Raw genomic sequence first — 14941 nt, 5'->3', positions numbered from 1 at the left:
CGGAACTTTGTTCCGACAGAAAGAGGCAGTCAAAATCGTTGTATTCTGATGTAGTTATTCTGATGTAGTTATCTGTTACACTTTTCCACTAAAATGTACTCTTTGTTTGGCGTTAAATAAATATCTTTTAAATTTCCTATTATATATTAATGTGTTTTAAATTTTTATGTAAGTATTTTTCGTTGTTATTTATTAGTTTAAATATACTAAATTGCTGTTCAAATTTACTATTTTTCCCCTCCTATTTTATAATAGTTATTGGCTAGTGTTTAATTGTATATTTTTTATTGCACTAATTTTCTTATAGTCTTTCTAAATAACATTATTTTTGATTTCATTCCATTTTTGGGTGCTGTACAAAGCATGTTACTACTGTACCAATACTAGACACCTGTTATCACAATTAATTAATCATCTCTAATAAAAATTAGACTATTCTTTTACTGTTTCAAGATCTAAAATGTAGGTACCTTTTTAATCCTGTACTTCAGTGTTTCCCAAACTTATGACTTCTGTGTACCCTCTCTAAATTTTTCGTAACGCTGTGTACCACTCATAAAAAATGGGTGGTACACAGCGTATCATCATATATCGTATAATTATATATTTCATCATCGTATAATCATATATTTTTAAAAAATATCTTTATTTTTACTATAAAAAAATTGCACCAAAGTTAAAAATCACAACTGGTTGTTGACACCACTAATTATTAACTCTGCAAAAAATAGCCTATAGAAAAATAAGCCATCGTAAATGTTCATGGCTAGCTTTGTTTTTAAGTAAAAAATTTTGAAATTTTCGTTTGTTGCAACAGAACGCGTACCCCAGTTTAATTGTTCCCATACCCCTGGGGGTACGCGTACCACACTTTGGGAAACACTGCTATACTTGATGAAAAAGAAAAACTGCTGTGCAATCGAAAAATCAATGTAGCAACAAAAAAAAATCAAAATTGAGATTTTTATGTACTTGGCTTTTTTTTAAATAATAAGCTACAATTGCAAAAATAATAACTTTTAAAAAATAAATTATTTTTATAATTTTTTTAAAATTCTATTTTAACGTTCATAGCAATAGAAAGAAAATAGTTATCAAGCCCCTTTTTACTCAAAATGCATCCTGAAACACTTGTTGTTTTCAATTACAAGCAGTATACTCATGTGAGCTTATAATTTATTAATATATTATAGTACACTTTTGTTTGCTATACATATAAAAGTATGCTTAGTTACTTCATATTATTATGACATCCACTTACATAAATTTTTTTTCTTTGTACTATTTATAAAAACTTAATTCTACGACTTTGTCTTTATTTCCTGATTATAAAATGTAACTAATGTACTATTAAAATTAATATATATTTTTTTAATTTGAATGTCTTGTTGAATAGATATGAGTCGTAAATGTATGGGTAATAATATTTTGCAGATGCAAGTGACAAAGTAACCAATGAAAAACAGTAAATTCTGTTTTATTTTTTATTTGAATAAATAAAAAAAATTAGATACATTAATAAAATGAAGAATTTACTTGCTTCAGCAAAATGATTAAATTCGAAATGATATGTTTATTAATGCTTCTGTCCCTGCCTTAAATATAATTAAATAATTTTTTTGAAATTTTCAGTGGATGATTCAATTGTCTAAACTGCCATTGTAAGTATTTTGTTTAAAAAGAAAAAAAAAACTTTACACACCTGAAAGAGCAGCTATCCTTTTTCTCTTTCTGTGTGTAATCAAATAATTTGGAGTAGAATGTGTAAATAAAAGAACTTATATTTGCAATAGAAATGTTATAGGTATAGCGCTTACCAATTGCATTTTTTGTTGTAACTTTTCTGTAAAATAATTCACATAAAATAAGCATTGGGAAAGTTAGAATACGATTTGCACAATTAAGGTAAATTGGTTTAATCAATACGGTAGTTAAATTTTTAACTATGCACCATGAAGTTTGTTTTTCTTCAAGTAGAATCATTTTAAACATTAAGAAACAATGTTTTTAATAATTAAAAGACTATGACAGTAAGCAGAAATTACGAATTATAATTTTAAAAAGTTTATTTCATTGTGACTGCTTAGAGGAGAATTCCATGTCAGTGCCTACATCAAATTAATTGTAAAATTTAATAGTTATATTTTGTTTTGAATCAAACTTTTATAAAAGTTTGCTTTATGTTTTTTTGTATTTTTAGTGACAGAGAGATTTCTGTATCAGTACCGACATCAAAAAGCAATTTCCAAAGTGTGGCTCGCGAAAAACTAAAATATCACATAAGGGGATCAACTTAGAGGATGTCATTCCTGGGCAAATCTCTATGTATTTTTTTAAAAGAGTTTTGCAATTTAAAAATCAATTAAAAAATTTGCACCTTGATGATTGTAGATGGTGTAAACAGCTACTGATACAAAAATATCTTCAATGTTTACAACTTAAAAGATTCAGAGCACATTCCACTGGTTCTATGTTAAAGAACTTCCCATTTTTACTCTATTTTGTACTATACAAAGCATTATGTGTAAGGAAATTTTGTTTTTATTGCAGGTTATGTGTTTAGTAGAAAGAAAGATCACCCTTAGAGAACCAGTTGTTCATTGGATTTATTTTTGGGCAAAGTGTTCAGCCTTACACAGATCCTGATTGTGGTCATCAAATTAGTTTGAACTTAATATTTACATCAAACTTGTTTGAAAATGTTGATGTTCTGTCCTACTTGTGGAAATATATTGACCGCTGAAGAAAGGAAGGATAACTTTCGGATGGTGTGTGGAAGTTGCCCATACAACTACATTGTACGAAAGCGTTTGAGTAGTCGCTTGTATCCTAAACTTAAAGAAGTAGATGATGTCTTGGGTGGTGCTAAAGCATGGGAAAATGTGGAAACTACTGAAGAAAATTGTCCAAAATGTGGTCATCCAAAAGCTTATTTTCTTCAAATACAGACTCGTTCTGCTGATGAACCAATGACAACATTCTATAAGTGTGTAGATTGTGCTCATCGATGGAAAGAATAAAATTAGTCTTTATTATTTTTATTCAAATATGATATTTTTTCTCAAATATGTACACATTGTTTAATAAAAACAAAAACCTCGTGTCTGTTATTAAATGTTACAATTTTATTTTAGAGACCCAACATTACATTTTTTAAAGTTACACCTATTATAAAACTTTGCCTGGTTTTATTTTAAAAATTATTTTATTTTATCCTTGCCAACATAATGGATTACCTAAAGCACATTGGGATGAATGTAAATATACAAAATACTTGGTAGCAAATTTTGTGAGAAAAACTTGAAAGTGGGAGTTCTCGAATATATGAAAAGACATTTTAAAGAACATTTAATTTAGTTTAAATATATGTAAAAAAATGCCGGGAATGGTTGCCTATATTTATGCTAGTGTTTGTTGAAGGGGAAATATATTTTTTAGATGAAAAAATGCAGCCATCTGGAAGTCATTTTTAATACTGCTGGTGGTAGCTACAGATCATTTCTGACAAAGTGAGTTTTTCATTCATCAGACTCAGAAATGTAGAACAGCCGGTAAACATCAAATTTTGCTTAAGAGATCTCTTTCTGAGATCAAGACCGTCGCCAGGATATTTTTTCGGGGGGGGGGGAGGATACAAGTGGGATAAGTATTTTTGTGGAGGTTGCACAACCATCGCAGATGATCTGCTTCATTACATGTGTTCTAATCATTACAGGTGATGATACATGGTGCTTTCTTTATGACCCTCAGACATAACATCAGGAAGAAAAATTTTGCTTGGACAAAAGTCAAGGGATGTCGGAGGTGTTTTTCGATTATTAAGCTGCCATTCCCTATGAATTTATTCCTGAAGGTCAACAAAGAACTTTACACGGAAATCCTTAAACTACTATGGGATACAATCGGACAAAAATGGGCAGCAAATGATAGGTTTCTTTTACATGACAATTCTCCACCATATTGTGAAAAAGTACCTTGTCAGACACAGAGTTACCACTCTGGAACACCCTCCTTATTCTCCTGACCTAACACCAGTGGATTTTTACTTGTTTCCATGGCTGAAAATAAAAGGATACAGTTTTGTGGATTCAGATGGGGGGGGGGGGGAGAATTTGAGGACCTCTCAGAGAATGGATCCCAGGAGTGCTTTGACCACTTGTATTGACGCTGTAAGAAGTGTGTGGATGCAGGAGGAAAGTAAATTGATGGCCAATAGAGTAAAATTATTGCTCTATTTTTAAATAATTTGAAATTGACCTATTCCAGGAACTTTTTTACCTCATATATTTGATTTTTTTTTTAAAAAAAAAAAAAACTTAATAATCAATGTTTTAGCTTAAAAATTCCTACATAAAATTGGACAAACGAAAAAAACAGGAGGTTTTTAAAACAAAAAAATGTAGCCACTTGACTAAAATCAACTGTCTTATCACATAGTTATCAGCTATAAGAAAGGAATGAAAATTGAGATGGTTACTTTGCCTATTCTTTCCTATAGAGAAAACCCAACAGAATTTTTTTTTTCCAAAGTTTTCATAATACTAATAGATAAATATAGGACAAGCAATGTGCTTGGACACACAACTCTGGAACCTGTCAGGCTCAAGCATTTCTATGTTGTGGCTTTGGGTGGGCCCAAACTTTTTTTTTCAAGTACAATTTTACATTAATAAAAAAAAAAAATCATGGTTGATTAACAACGTTTTAATTTTTAGTACACATTTATAAATACATTTTCATATCATAACATTCTGTATTAATATCTTGTATCAGAGATGGCCAAACCTTTCCAACTGATGTGCTAACTACGCTTATTATTTTCTGGAATTCTGTACACCACTTGTGTTATTTCTATTTAAAAATAATCATTAACACTGCTTTGATTTCAAATTATAAAATTACATTGTGTAACTGTACATGCTGTTTAGTTTTAACTTGCTTCAAACAGAAATGAAATAAAAAGAGTTTTAAAAATATTTAAGGTAATTTTATGATAAGGTACAGCATCTTACACTGTGTCCCATTTTTTTTAAAGTAATAGAATAAAGGTACTTAATATTAGATGTTTAAAATTTTACAGCATGAAAAATTAGGAGTATCATTACATTTTCTCAATAATTGTCTTTTTTTAGCTTAAAAAAAGGATGTCCTCATTAAATGCTTTACTAAATAAGCTTTTAAGTTTTCAAAATACATTAAATGCTAAAACATTTACTGCAACACTACATTAAGAGCTACATACATATGAATTTATTGGTGAAAAGAAAACACTTCCTACTCAACATCAACAAGCATTGAGTGCTATTGGAAATTTTTTGACCTAAAATACTTATTTTACAGTATTTCCAAAAATCAATATGTTATTGACCTAAAAAATTTTTAAAAATTAAAAACAATAATTTTTTATGAAACCTAAATTATTAGTTATAAAGCTTATATGAATATAAGAATTGCTAATATAACTAATTCATTGTCTTTCTGTCATAAAAATTTTAAAAAGGATATATTTTTTTAGATAAAGAAATATAATTAAAAGGTTTTTAGTGAAAATCAAGCAGAATTAAAATATTTATTTTTTTAAGGACTGATATTTCGTTTATATTTATTCCAAAAAAAAGTTTACAAAGTTGTATCCGTACTAAATTTTATTGTTAGTAAATGTCATAGGTTGTATTTAAATTTGTGGTTGATACTAAGATTTAATGAAGTAAAAATATATTATTTCAAATTAATCTTCACTTTTTGGGTTCTTCACTTTCTCAAGACTGAAATCAGTCTTGAGAAAAGTTTAATGGACTGAATTCTATTCTCCAATTAATATTTATTTTTCAGTTTGTTTTTTTAAATTAAGCTTCCAAAATAATGTTAACAATTATTTTCTGTTTACGTACGTAAAAAGATTTTTTTACTTTTTATGAAATAGTCATTTTTTTTAAATCTGCAAAATGATCTAGTATTGATGTCACACAACAATGATCTTCTTCTGTAAACAAAATTTGTATTTTTAAATCTAAATGTGCACGAGTTTGTATTTTCCCGCCAACAGTTTGAAATGCAGAGCAAGTTAAATTAGGATTACTTTTTTAAAATATTAAATTTATAGATCAAAAACAATAAATGTATTTTTTTGAAAAAGTAATTAAGTTATTGATATTGTGGACCATTCTCAAGGAAAGTGAGCTATAAATTTCTGACAAATTCTGCTAAACACAACTATGCTAAGATCATTGATTTAAAAATAAGTTCTATTAAAAGCTTTTTTTAGTGGCACTCATACTGTTCATTCATGTTTCATTTGGCTTTTACCAAGTATCAAAAGCAACAGAACTCCTGACCCCCTGGTATATTTTCAATAAATTTCCTATGGAAAAAGGAAGGATATTTTTAAAAAACAACAAGATTGGGTGAATTTTTAAATCAAATTTTTTTTCTTTTAATTTTCTTATTTTAATATTTAGATTTTATATAAGCTTTGGGTTCAAATTAAACTAACAGTTGGGAATTGTAATAATTTTGACTACTTTGATAGAGAAAGCAGTTAAAAATACAGGGTTACAGAATTTCATGACAAAGAATGCACGATTACGGAATTTCATGACATAGAATGCTCATTCCAAATTTTCTCATTTTTGAAATAGCAATGCCTTAATTGAAAGGTGATAATTTTTGACTAAATCAGCATGCTTTCAGTTAAGTACTAAAGTAATATTTAAAAAAAAAAATTACAAAGGAAAATTTTAAATAAGAAAGTTAAGGATTGAAAATTAAATGTGATTTATTAGTAAAACATTTTAAATTAATGAATAATTCAAATATTTTAAATTATTTATTATTCTCTTTAAATGTCATAAATGGATTATTCATTTTTTTAAAAGACCATATAAAATAAATTAAATATTTAGCACAAATTGAATGACTAAACTTATAATCAAAAAATTAAATAAAGAAAAAAATTAACAAAAAATACCAAGAGAAATATACAAATAGGTTTAATTTCAGTTGGTACTTTTTTTTGTTGTTTCCTATACCAAGCAGTGATGTGTAAATACGCTTGTTTAAAATGTTGGATAAAGAATTTTTTTTTTTAACCTGTTTTTCTTCCTTCTAGATTTCAAAAACTAATATAGATATATCAAAGAAAAATAAATAATTGTTTGTACAATAACAGAATGTTAATTTTTTTCTTCTTCTCCTGTTAACAATAGAAGGCATACTACACAGGGTTCAAATCTTGAAATTGTTTAATATTTCTATATTTTACTAAAATAGATTACAAGAAGCGCTAAAATTTTGCTGAATGCTAAACAGCTGTAACCTTAGCAACAGGATTGGAAAGAATGTACTAGGCATTTGGCTTTGTATTTAACAAAATAGGACTTAACTCAAATATTTTGTAGCAATATTCTAAGCTCTCTAAAATTATGTTTTTATATTTTGAAAATATAAGTTCTTTGAACTTAATCTCTTTCAGACTTAAAATAAGTACAAAAAATATATATATATAAGGATGAGCATTAAAAAAAAAAAGACACAGATTGAGAAAATTCATCATGGCAAATATAAGTTGGGCAGAAATGAATTAGATATCTGAGTTTATATAGGCAATACATCTTTTTTTCTTAGCATTTAGTCAAAATGTCACGAAACCCATAACACGGAAATTGTTTTGAAGAGAAAATTCCTAGTTAAATAGGCAAATTGTTAATCCTTGGGGCTTTTTTCATAGAATGATTAAGATATTTTTATTTACGATTAAATCTTCCATTTTATATTTCAGAGTCAAAAATCATGGAATCACTTTTTCTTACCGCTTAAAAGTTTCACACACACAATTAGTGACATTAGTTTGAAACCAATAATTAAACTTGTAAAATGTGTTATTACAGAATCTTCTCTTTTAACTCTCTATCAAAATGGTTTTAAGAATAAACTATTCAGACCCAAACCGTGTTACAGTGAACTTCAATTATATTTTCAGTAAATAAATTTTTTTTTCTTCCAGAAATACAATTAAAAATTAAAAAAAAAAAAATTTTTATTTTTCAGAATGTGTTGGAAAATTTTGTTTATATTAAATAGCCAATCAGAGAAACAAAAAAAATTTTTTGCAAATATTTTGAACAATTGATGGTTAATTTGAATGATTTAATACTGTCTCATTTTATTTTGAAAGTATTCATTCATCAGTAATTCTCTCAGAAGAAACAGTAAAATTATTACTCTAATTGATTTTATTAATAATTGGTGTTAAAATTTTTTTTATCACGTTTTACCTCACTTGAAAATCGCACTGTCTAACAAATCACCCATATAGATCATCTTAAATACAAATTTTTACCCTCTATCTATTAGATGGAAAGATGTTATTTCTTTGAATACAATCACAAAAAAGAAAAATGAATTTAAATGCAAACATTTTATTAGACAATAAAGATAATATCGTACGATGGAATTGTATGTTTAACAAAGATCACTTAACAGATAAATTATATTGGAATTTTTTTTAAAATGCTTAGTTCATCTTTATATTTTAGCAACTGCTGACCACAGTTATAACATGCAGGCACTAATGCATTATAAGAGTTTCTGAAAATTCAGTCAAATATAGTGCAAAAGAAGAAGAAAAAAAATCATAAATCACTATCAACAAATAAGTTTTCTTAACCTAAAGAAATGTAATGATTATTGAATCAATGCTTATAATTTATAAATTGATAATTATATTTACTTATCAATTAAAATATATTTAAGTTACATTTAATATTTTACAGATATAAAAGCAATCCTATTATATCTTATTTAAAAATAGCTTTTTTATAATAATTTGAAAATAACAGTTGATTAATTAACTTACAAATGATAGAATAGGCCAACCATATCTATTACAATGTTGCTCTGTCGAAAAATTGGCCAAGTCAAATTATCAGCCAAATGTAGGACTCCTATAATGTGGAAGAATACTAAAATATTTGTAAGAATTCTCTATTACGATGTTATCTATTACATTATTTCAAAATGATATAATTTTTCCAAAATTCACAGCAAAAACTTTTATGTTCAGTTTATTCGTTCCTAGTATTATTTAAATGGATATTTCAACATAAAATTCTAAACTTTATTTCAAATCTGAGTTACATTTTAAACAAATATGTGCTAATTTGAGTTTAATAACAAAATTTATTGAATTACTTTTTAATAACAATTCTTTCATTTAATTGAAAACCACAAAAAACAAAATGAACACATGTTACTTTACAAATAAATTAAATAAAAAAAATAAATCAATAAAGCTATTAATTTCCATTAAAAATAAATAAAAGAAATTCAACAAAGGAATAGTTTATTTTTTTAAGTACAAATCTGTGGTAAAAAGTAGGAAGTTTATAAAATTTTAATTTACTGAAGATGATTTCTTAAATTTTAGAACAATAATAGCTCTAGCCATTAAAATTATTATTTATTTTTTTAATGTTAGAAAAGCCTTTCTATGAGAGATCACTTTACCAGAAATTTTAATTTATATATCTTTACGTTGCTTTGTTATTGATAACTAAATATTAAAAAAGAAAAACTGTCAGATGAGAAAAATGTAGGATTTTGATGTTAAACTCAAAAAATCTACAAACCTATTTAAGAAAATATAAGTCCATGAGACATACCTCAGCATAAATTAAAGATATTTTATTTTTCTGATTAAATTTGAGAACTTTGAAATTTTAGGTACACAGAATGCAAATGATTACAATCACGATGCAGTATCATAACTTATTTTGGTATTTTATGTATTATTCCATAGATATTTTTGTCAATATCGTACCAGCGTTATTTTGGTATTTTTCAAATTTATTTTAATATAACAATTGATTAAAAAAATTTACAAAATACAAGTATAACTTATTGTAAAAAAAAAGAGATATTTAAATTTGAAATATTTCTAAATTTAGCAAAAACAGTCAATGGGATAATACGTAAGTACTCTTATTTCAAACCCTATTGAAGAATTCAATGTACAATAATTTGGAATTGTAATTTCTGACTAGTATTTAGTTTAATTTATACTATCATAAATTATCAAGATAGTTAAAAAACACAGTCAAGTACATGGATAAATTAATACATTTAATATAAAATACAACAGTAAGAAAATTTAGATTTGATTTTAAATATTTTTCAGAATAAAAAATGTGATACACTAATTTCATTCAAATGTCTAGAACTAAAAATAATAATACAGATCTTATTATTTAAGTTGTTTAATAAAATGAACAATTTACAAATTAAATGAAAATTGTGCATTTTAAAAAGGTAAAATATAAGTAACATGTATTTTCATACAAATATCAGGATTATTTTAGAGCTAAGATAGCCTATACTCAAATCATTACAGTTGAACTCGCTTATAATACGCGCTGATTTTACGAAAAATTTGGAAATACTTGGTTGGTACAATGCTGTCTATTGGAGCACAGATTACTTTTGATAAGCAATATTTTTCTGATTCATAAAATTTATACTTTATTACATCTGTCCAGCTCAGCTACTTTTTCTTGGACACATTCCTTTTTAGAATACTATTTTTTTTGGTCCGGTCCACAATATCCTTTTTGTTGTTGACGATGCATTTAGGGCTAGCAGTCTTATCTCAAGGACAATTAGACAGTTCAAAGAAAATTAACTCCGTTAGTTCTACACAGGAATGAAAAATAAATATATTACTATTTAGAAGTATCATTTACTAAGTATGTATGAATTATTTCACAAGAACCTAGCTGTAATGAGCGAATATTGCGGACCCTTTGAGCTTGCTACAAGTGAGTTCAACTGTCTCTGATTAAAATAAAAATACTATTCTGCACCTCAAAATGAACTCATTAAGTATTACAAAACTTCTAACTCAAGGACACATTTACAAGTATTTAATTATTAAAAAATATCAGTGTTTAATAATAACTTTATTTATTAATAAATAAAAAATATAATTATACAAATTCCATACAAAGATTAGTTTTTAGAACATTTTCTATTCCAATTTCCTATAACATAATTAATAGTAAATGTTTCAAACACCATTCTAAATTAATAATTAATTTTATTTATAATGAATAAAATATGTCATTCTATTTTGAAAGTTCATTAGAAACTGATTTAGATGATTTTATCAAATGCTGTCCTATTGCTTATTTAGTTACTTAATACATTTCAAACTAATATCCCATTTTAAAATGTTCATGCTCATATTAGAGAAATAATTTTTTTTTAAAAGTTAAATCTTAAAATCTATAGGTATATAAACAAACATTCTACAGATATAAGGAGCAAACCTTTGTGCATCTTACAATTACATGAAAAATATAATGATTTGTGACATGTCTGCTGCAGTTATTTAACTGTGATACTTGTTTTAGCGCTGCTTAAGATTTCTATTATAATAAACAAAATGGAAAATCATCATAAAAAATAGTGAAATAATAGTCGATTTTTAAAGGGTAAATCATGTTATGTACTTTCCAAAAAGAAAAGTATTAAATCAATAGACATATTAAAAAAAACAGGGGTAATATTTCCATGTTGGTCTCTATATGAATATAAGTATAAAGTTTCGGCGATTTTCGAGCAGTCGGTAACAAGAACATCCCAAGAGGAGATCAATTCAACAGGTATGACTCGTAGCTACCTCCTAAGAAGCCACGAGATATTTTTTTTTAAAATTTTGGTAAAGCTAGTACGTCGGAACAGATACCGATATATCCCCCCCTCCCCATAAAAAAATAATAAATCTTTATTTATATAAGAGCTGCTGTTGCCAGAACAAAACTACGTAAATTTTGTAATACTGTCACATTTGCTATTGCAGACATGTAACAAATCAAATACTTGCAAGACCAATGTTTTCTAATCAGAAACTGCCTTCAATATTACTTTACGACTAAATCAAAGTAAAATTAATTTTTCAAATTCAATTTATGTATGTTGGTAAAGTTAAACAGTCAATGTTTTTGAGTTTGTTTGCTTCATAAACAAATGTTAATTTCAAGAATGCAAAATTTTCCATTTTAATATGATTCTCACTAAAGTATCAGAATTGTAGCTTTAAAAGTTGTTAGCCTTTCTGAAAATTTAAATAAATGTGTTGCTAGTAACAGTTGAAACTAGTCTCAAGTTCCATATCATAACCATTTCCATTCTAAGTGTAGTTTAAATCAAATTTTGATGTCTTTACTTACACCAAGCATTTATTTTTTAACACCTTGAAAAATAGTCAAAGTTTTTAAAATATCGACAGGATTTTCCTTTTTATATAAAAGATGAAGTATAACATATTTGGTTGAAATGAAAGAACCTAGCAAAAACCTGTTCCAGGCTTTAAAATTTAAAACCATCAGATGGAAGAACAGAATTAGGGTCGAATTGGTAGCATTCGTCATTCGATGGAGGCAATACAGCAGGATCTTCATCTTCCAAGTCATCAGAAAAATATTGATCAATAATCTCATATGCTACTTTGTAGATCTCTTCATTTTCGTGGTTTTGAAGAGCTTCAATTTTATCTAAACCTCCACATTCTTCTATATTACTGGCAACAGAGAAGAATTGTGGTCCAGCAAATTTCAATATATTACTGATACCATCCAGCACAACTTGGATGACTTGGGGATCTTTAACGGTAAGAAGATTGCAAAGAGGCGGTATAACTTTTTGCTCAACTAAGTAAGCAACTTGCGCTTTAGAACCACTAACAGTGAGGTTACTAATAGCCCATGCTGCCTCTTTTTGTGTCTGGAACTCTCCTTTATTCAAATGATGAATAATCATAGGTATCAATCCAGCATCAATTACTGCTTGAACTTGCTGTTGGTTCCCAGCAGTGATGTTTGACAAAAACCAAACAGCTTCCTTGTTGATTTTTTCCTTAGGATGATTCAACAAAGCAGGAAAATGAGAGAGAGCATCACAGTTAAGTACCACTAGCGTCTGTTCATCTGTACCTGTTACAATATTTCCCACTGCTCTCAGAGCTGCTGTTTGGACTTTAACTTCACGGTGGCTCAGCAATGGAACTAAGTGAGGCACGATTTGTGAATCAATCACCATCTGAATTTGATCATTCCCTCCATCAGTTAAGTATGACAAAGCCCACACTGTGTCAACTAATATATTAATGTCAGTGTGATGAATCAGCATGCATAAAGCAGGTAATATTTGTCTAATAGTTTCAGCAGGAGGAGGTGGATTTTTATTTCGGCATAAATTTACAATAACCCAGGTTACATTCCTTAAGAAAAAAAGAGGTATATCAGGTTTGATGAAAGATAGCAGAGGAGGGACAACACCTAATTTTATTACGTAATCTCTAAAATCTGGGCCATCTCCAATAATGTTACCAAGAGCCCAAACTGCTTGCTCACAAACATTTTGATGTGGGGATTTCAACAGCTCCAAGAACAGGGGAACTGCGCCGGAATTTACAACAGCAGTTGTATGCAAGGAGGTTCCAGACGCAATATTTGTCAATGCCCAGGCCGATTCAAATTGCAAAGATGAATTATCATGCCGCTTTAGACAATTAACAAGAACTGGTAAAATTCCACAGTGTATTAAATCATCAATAGGTGGATTTCGATCACTAGAAAGCAATTTTCTTGCACCCTGAACAGCCGCAAGTTGGATAGCTGGGTCATCACTTAGGGCATTGCTTACTATCTCTTCAAGGCTGGTAGGAAGTGGAGAGTCATCTCCATCATCGTCGTCATTGGGGTCAGGTAATGGGACGTTCCGGCGTTTTAATAAAGATTCATCTCGTTTATTTTTGCGCAGCTCGAAAGTCACTTCGTTGCGCCTTCTTCTCATTTCATCTTGATCTTTACCTTTATTTTTGAAATGCTGTAATCGAGATTTGCTTTCAGTTAACATTCTGAAATCCTGCCGAACAGTTTGCGGCGGTTGTGTGCTGTTTTCGTTTGATGACCACATTAATTCGTATTTCTTTTATAATTCGGTAGTGAAAAAAATAATCACAACACAAAAACAAATAAAACAACGGTTAACATTTCTCATAAACAGCCAAGAAAACGGAAACGGAAACACGAAGAACTAAAGTAAAGATGTTGCCAGATTGTAACTAACAAAGTTAAATGTTTTCCATCAGAAAATACTTATTGATATTAGCAGAAAATAATAACTCTGACTTCTATTTAAAACTTTACTCGGAATTTCATAAAGCATATTAGTTATCAAAACAACCCACAGATGGCAATGGAATTTCTTCAATGATGATCTTAATATCAACTTTCCCATTGCGTTTAAAAATTTCTGTTTTCAGATCCGTCACACCAATTTTTAAAATACTAGGCCGAGTCGTTACGAAGGTTGTGAGATTTTTTCCAAATCTACAAATTCTGAATTTTTTCTGGGGAAAAATTTATTATTTCACTCTGAAGTTTTTAAAAAATTATATGTGTATACAGAGTGGTTGCAATTATCGTGATAGAACATTGAATTTGCAAGAGTTCTAGAAAAGTAAAATTTATTTGCAGAATATGTTGAAAGCAATCGTAATTACGGCAAAATCGGAATGAAAAATCAACACATACAATAAAAAGTCATCATAAAGATATTTTTTAGTTAAATTATTTTCTATTTTGTTTTTAGGGTACGTGCTTAAGACACATTTGTTAAAAAATATACAATATTGTTAGTTTTGTGTAAGAAATATTTCTTGTCATGATCGTGTTGTTATTTATGCAACTTGCCAAAACCAGCAAGTCTACTACATATAAGAAACCAATCGAATTTAAGGTAGTGAGGTGCATTTACTTTTTTCAGTTGAGCCATCCTTGGCTAAAAATACAATTTTAACCACACATATATCACAGCCCGTTTTATAAGGAGAACTGATTCATACCCCCATACTCAAAGGATCGTAATTTTGGCCTGGAACAGA

The 14941-nt window shown here is 28.1% G+C and overlaps 2 protein-coding genes across 3 annotated transcripts; one reads left to right on the top strand and one right to left on the bottom strand.

Annotated features, from left to right (window-relative positions):
- The first annotated feature begins 18 nt into the window (after nucleotides 1-18).
- Polr3K (RNA polymerase III subunit K) lies at nucleotides 19-3115 on the top strand. 2 transcript variants are annotated; one of them, XM_071178488.2, is made up of 2 exons: nucleotides 19-168; nucleotides 2551-3115. In XM_071178488.2, exon 2 carries the CDS (start codon nucleotides 2700-2702, stop codon nucleotides 3018-3020), a length of 321 nt encoding a protein of 106 aa, XP_071034589.1. In that variant the 5' UTR covers nucleotides 19-168; nucleotides 2551-2699; the 3' UTR covers nucleotides 3021-3115. The 2 variants fall into 2 exon arrangements, with proteins under 2 accessions (XP_071034589.1, XP_015924425.1); XM_016068939.4 differs by lacking the exon at nucleotides 19-168 and adding an exon at nucleotides 1581-1661.
- Nucleotides 3116-8401: 5286 nt separating this feature from the next.
- On the bottom strand, nucleotides 8402-14114 carry Kap-alpha3 (karyopherin alpha3). Its single transcript, XM_016068978.5, has one exon. It carries the CDS (start codon nucleotides 13969-13971, stop codon nucleotides 12364-12366), a length of 1608 nt encoding a protein of 535 aa, XP_015924464.1. The 5' UTR covers nucleotides 13972-14114; the 3' UTR covers nucleotides 8402-12363.
- Between the last annotated feature and the right edge of the window lie 827 nt (nucleotides 14115-14941).

The sequence above is a fragment of the Parasteatoda tepidariorum genome, chromosome 6 (genome assembly GCF_982258835.1).
Source record: "Parasteatoda tepidariorum strain Cologne lab strain chromosome 6, Ptep-v5.0, whole genome shotgun sequence".
Classification (NCBI taxonomy): Eukaryota; Metazoa; Arthropoda; class Arachnida; order Araneae; family Theridiidae; genus Parasteatoda; species Parasteatoda tepidariorum.
Note: the sequence above shows the minus strand (reverse complement) of the source record. Positions and strands in the feature narration are given on the sequence as shown.

Bases quoted from the DNA above. Each gene is read 5' to 3' on its own strand.
- Polr3K (XM_071178488.2), top strand. From the start codon at position 2,700: ATGTTGATGTTCTGTCCTACTTGTGGAAATATATTGACCGCTGAAGAA.
- Kap-alpha3 (XM_016068978.5), bottom strand. From the start codon at position 13,971: ATGTGGTCATCAAACGAAAACAGCACACAACCGCCGCAAACTGTTCGG.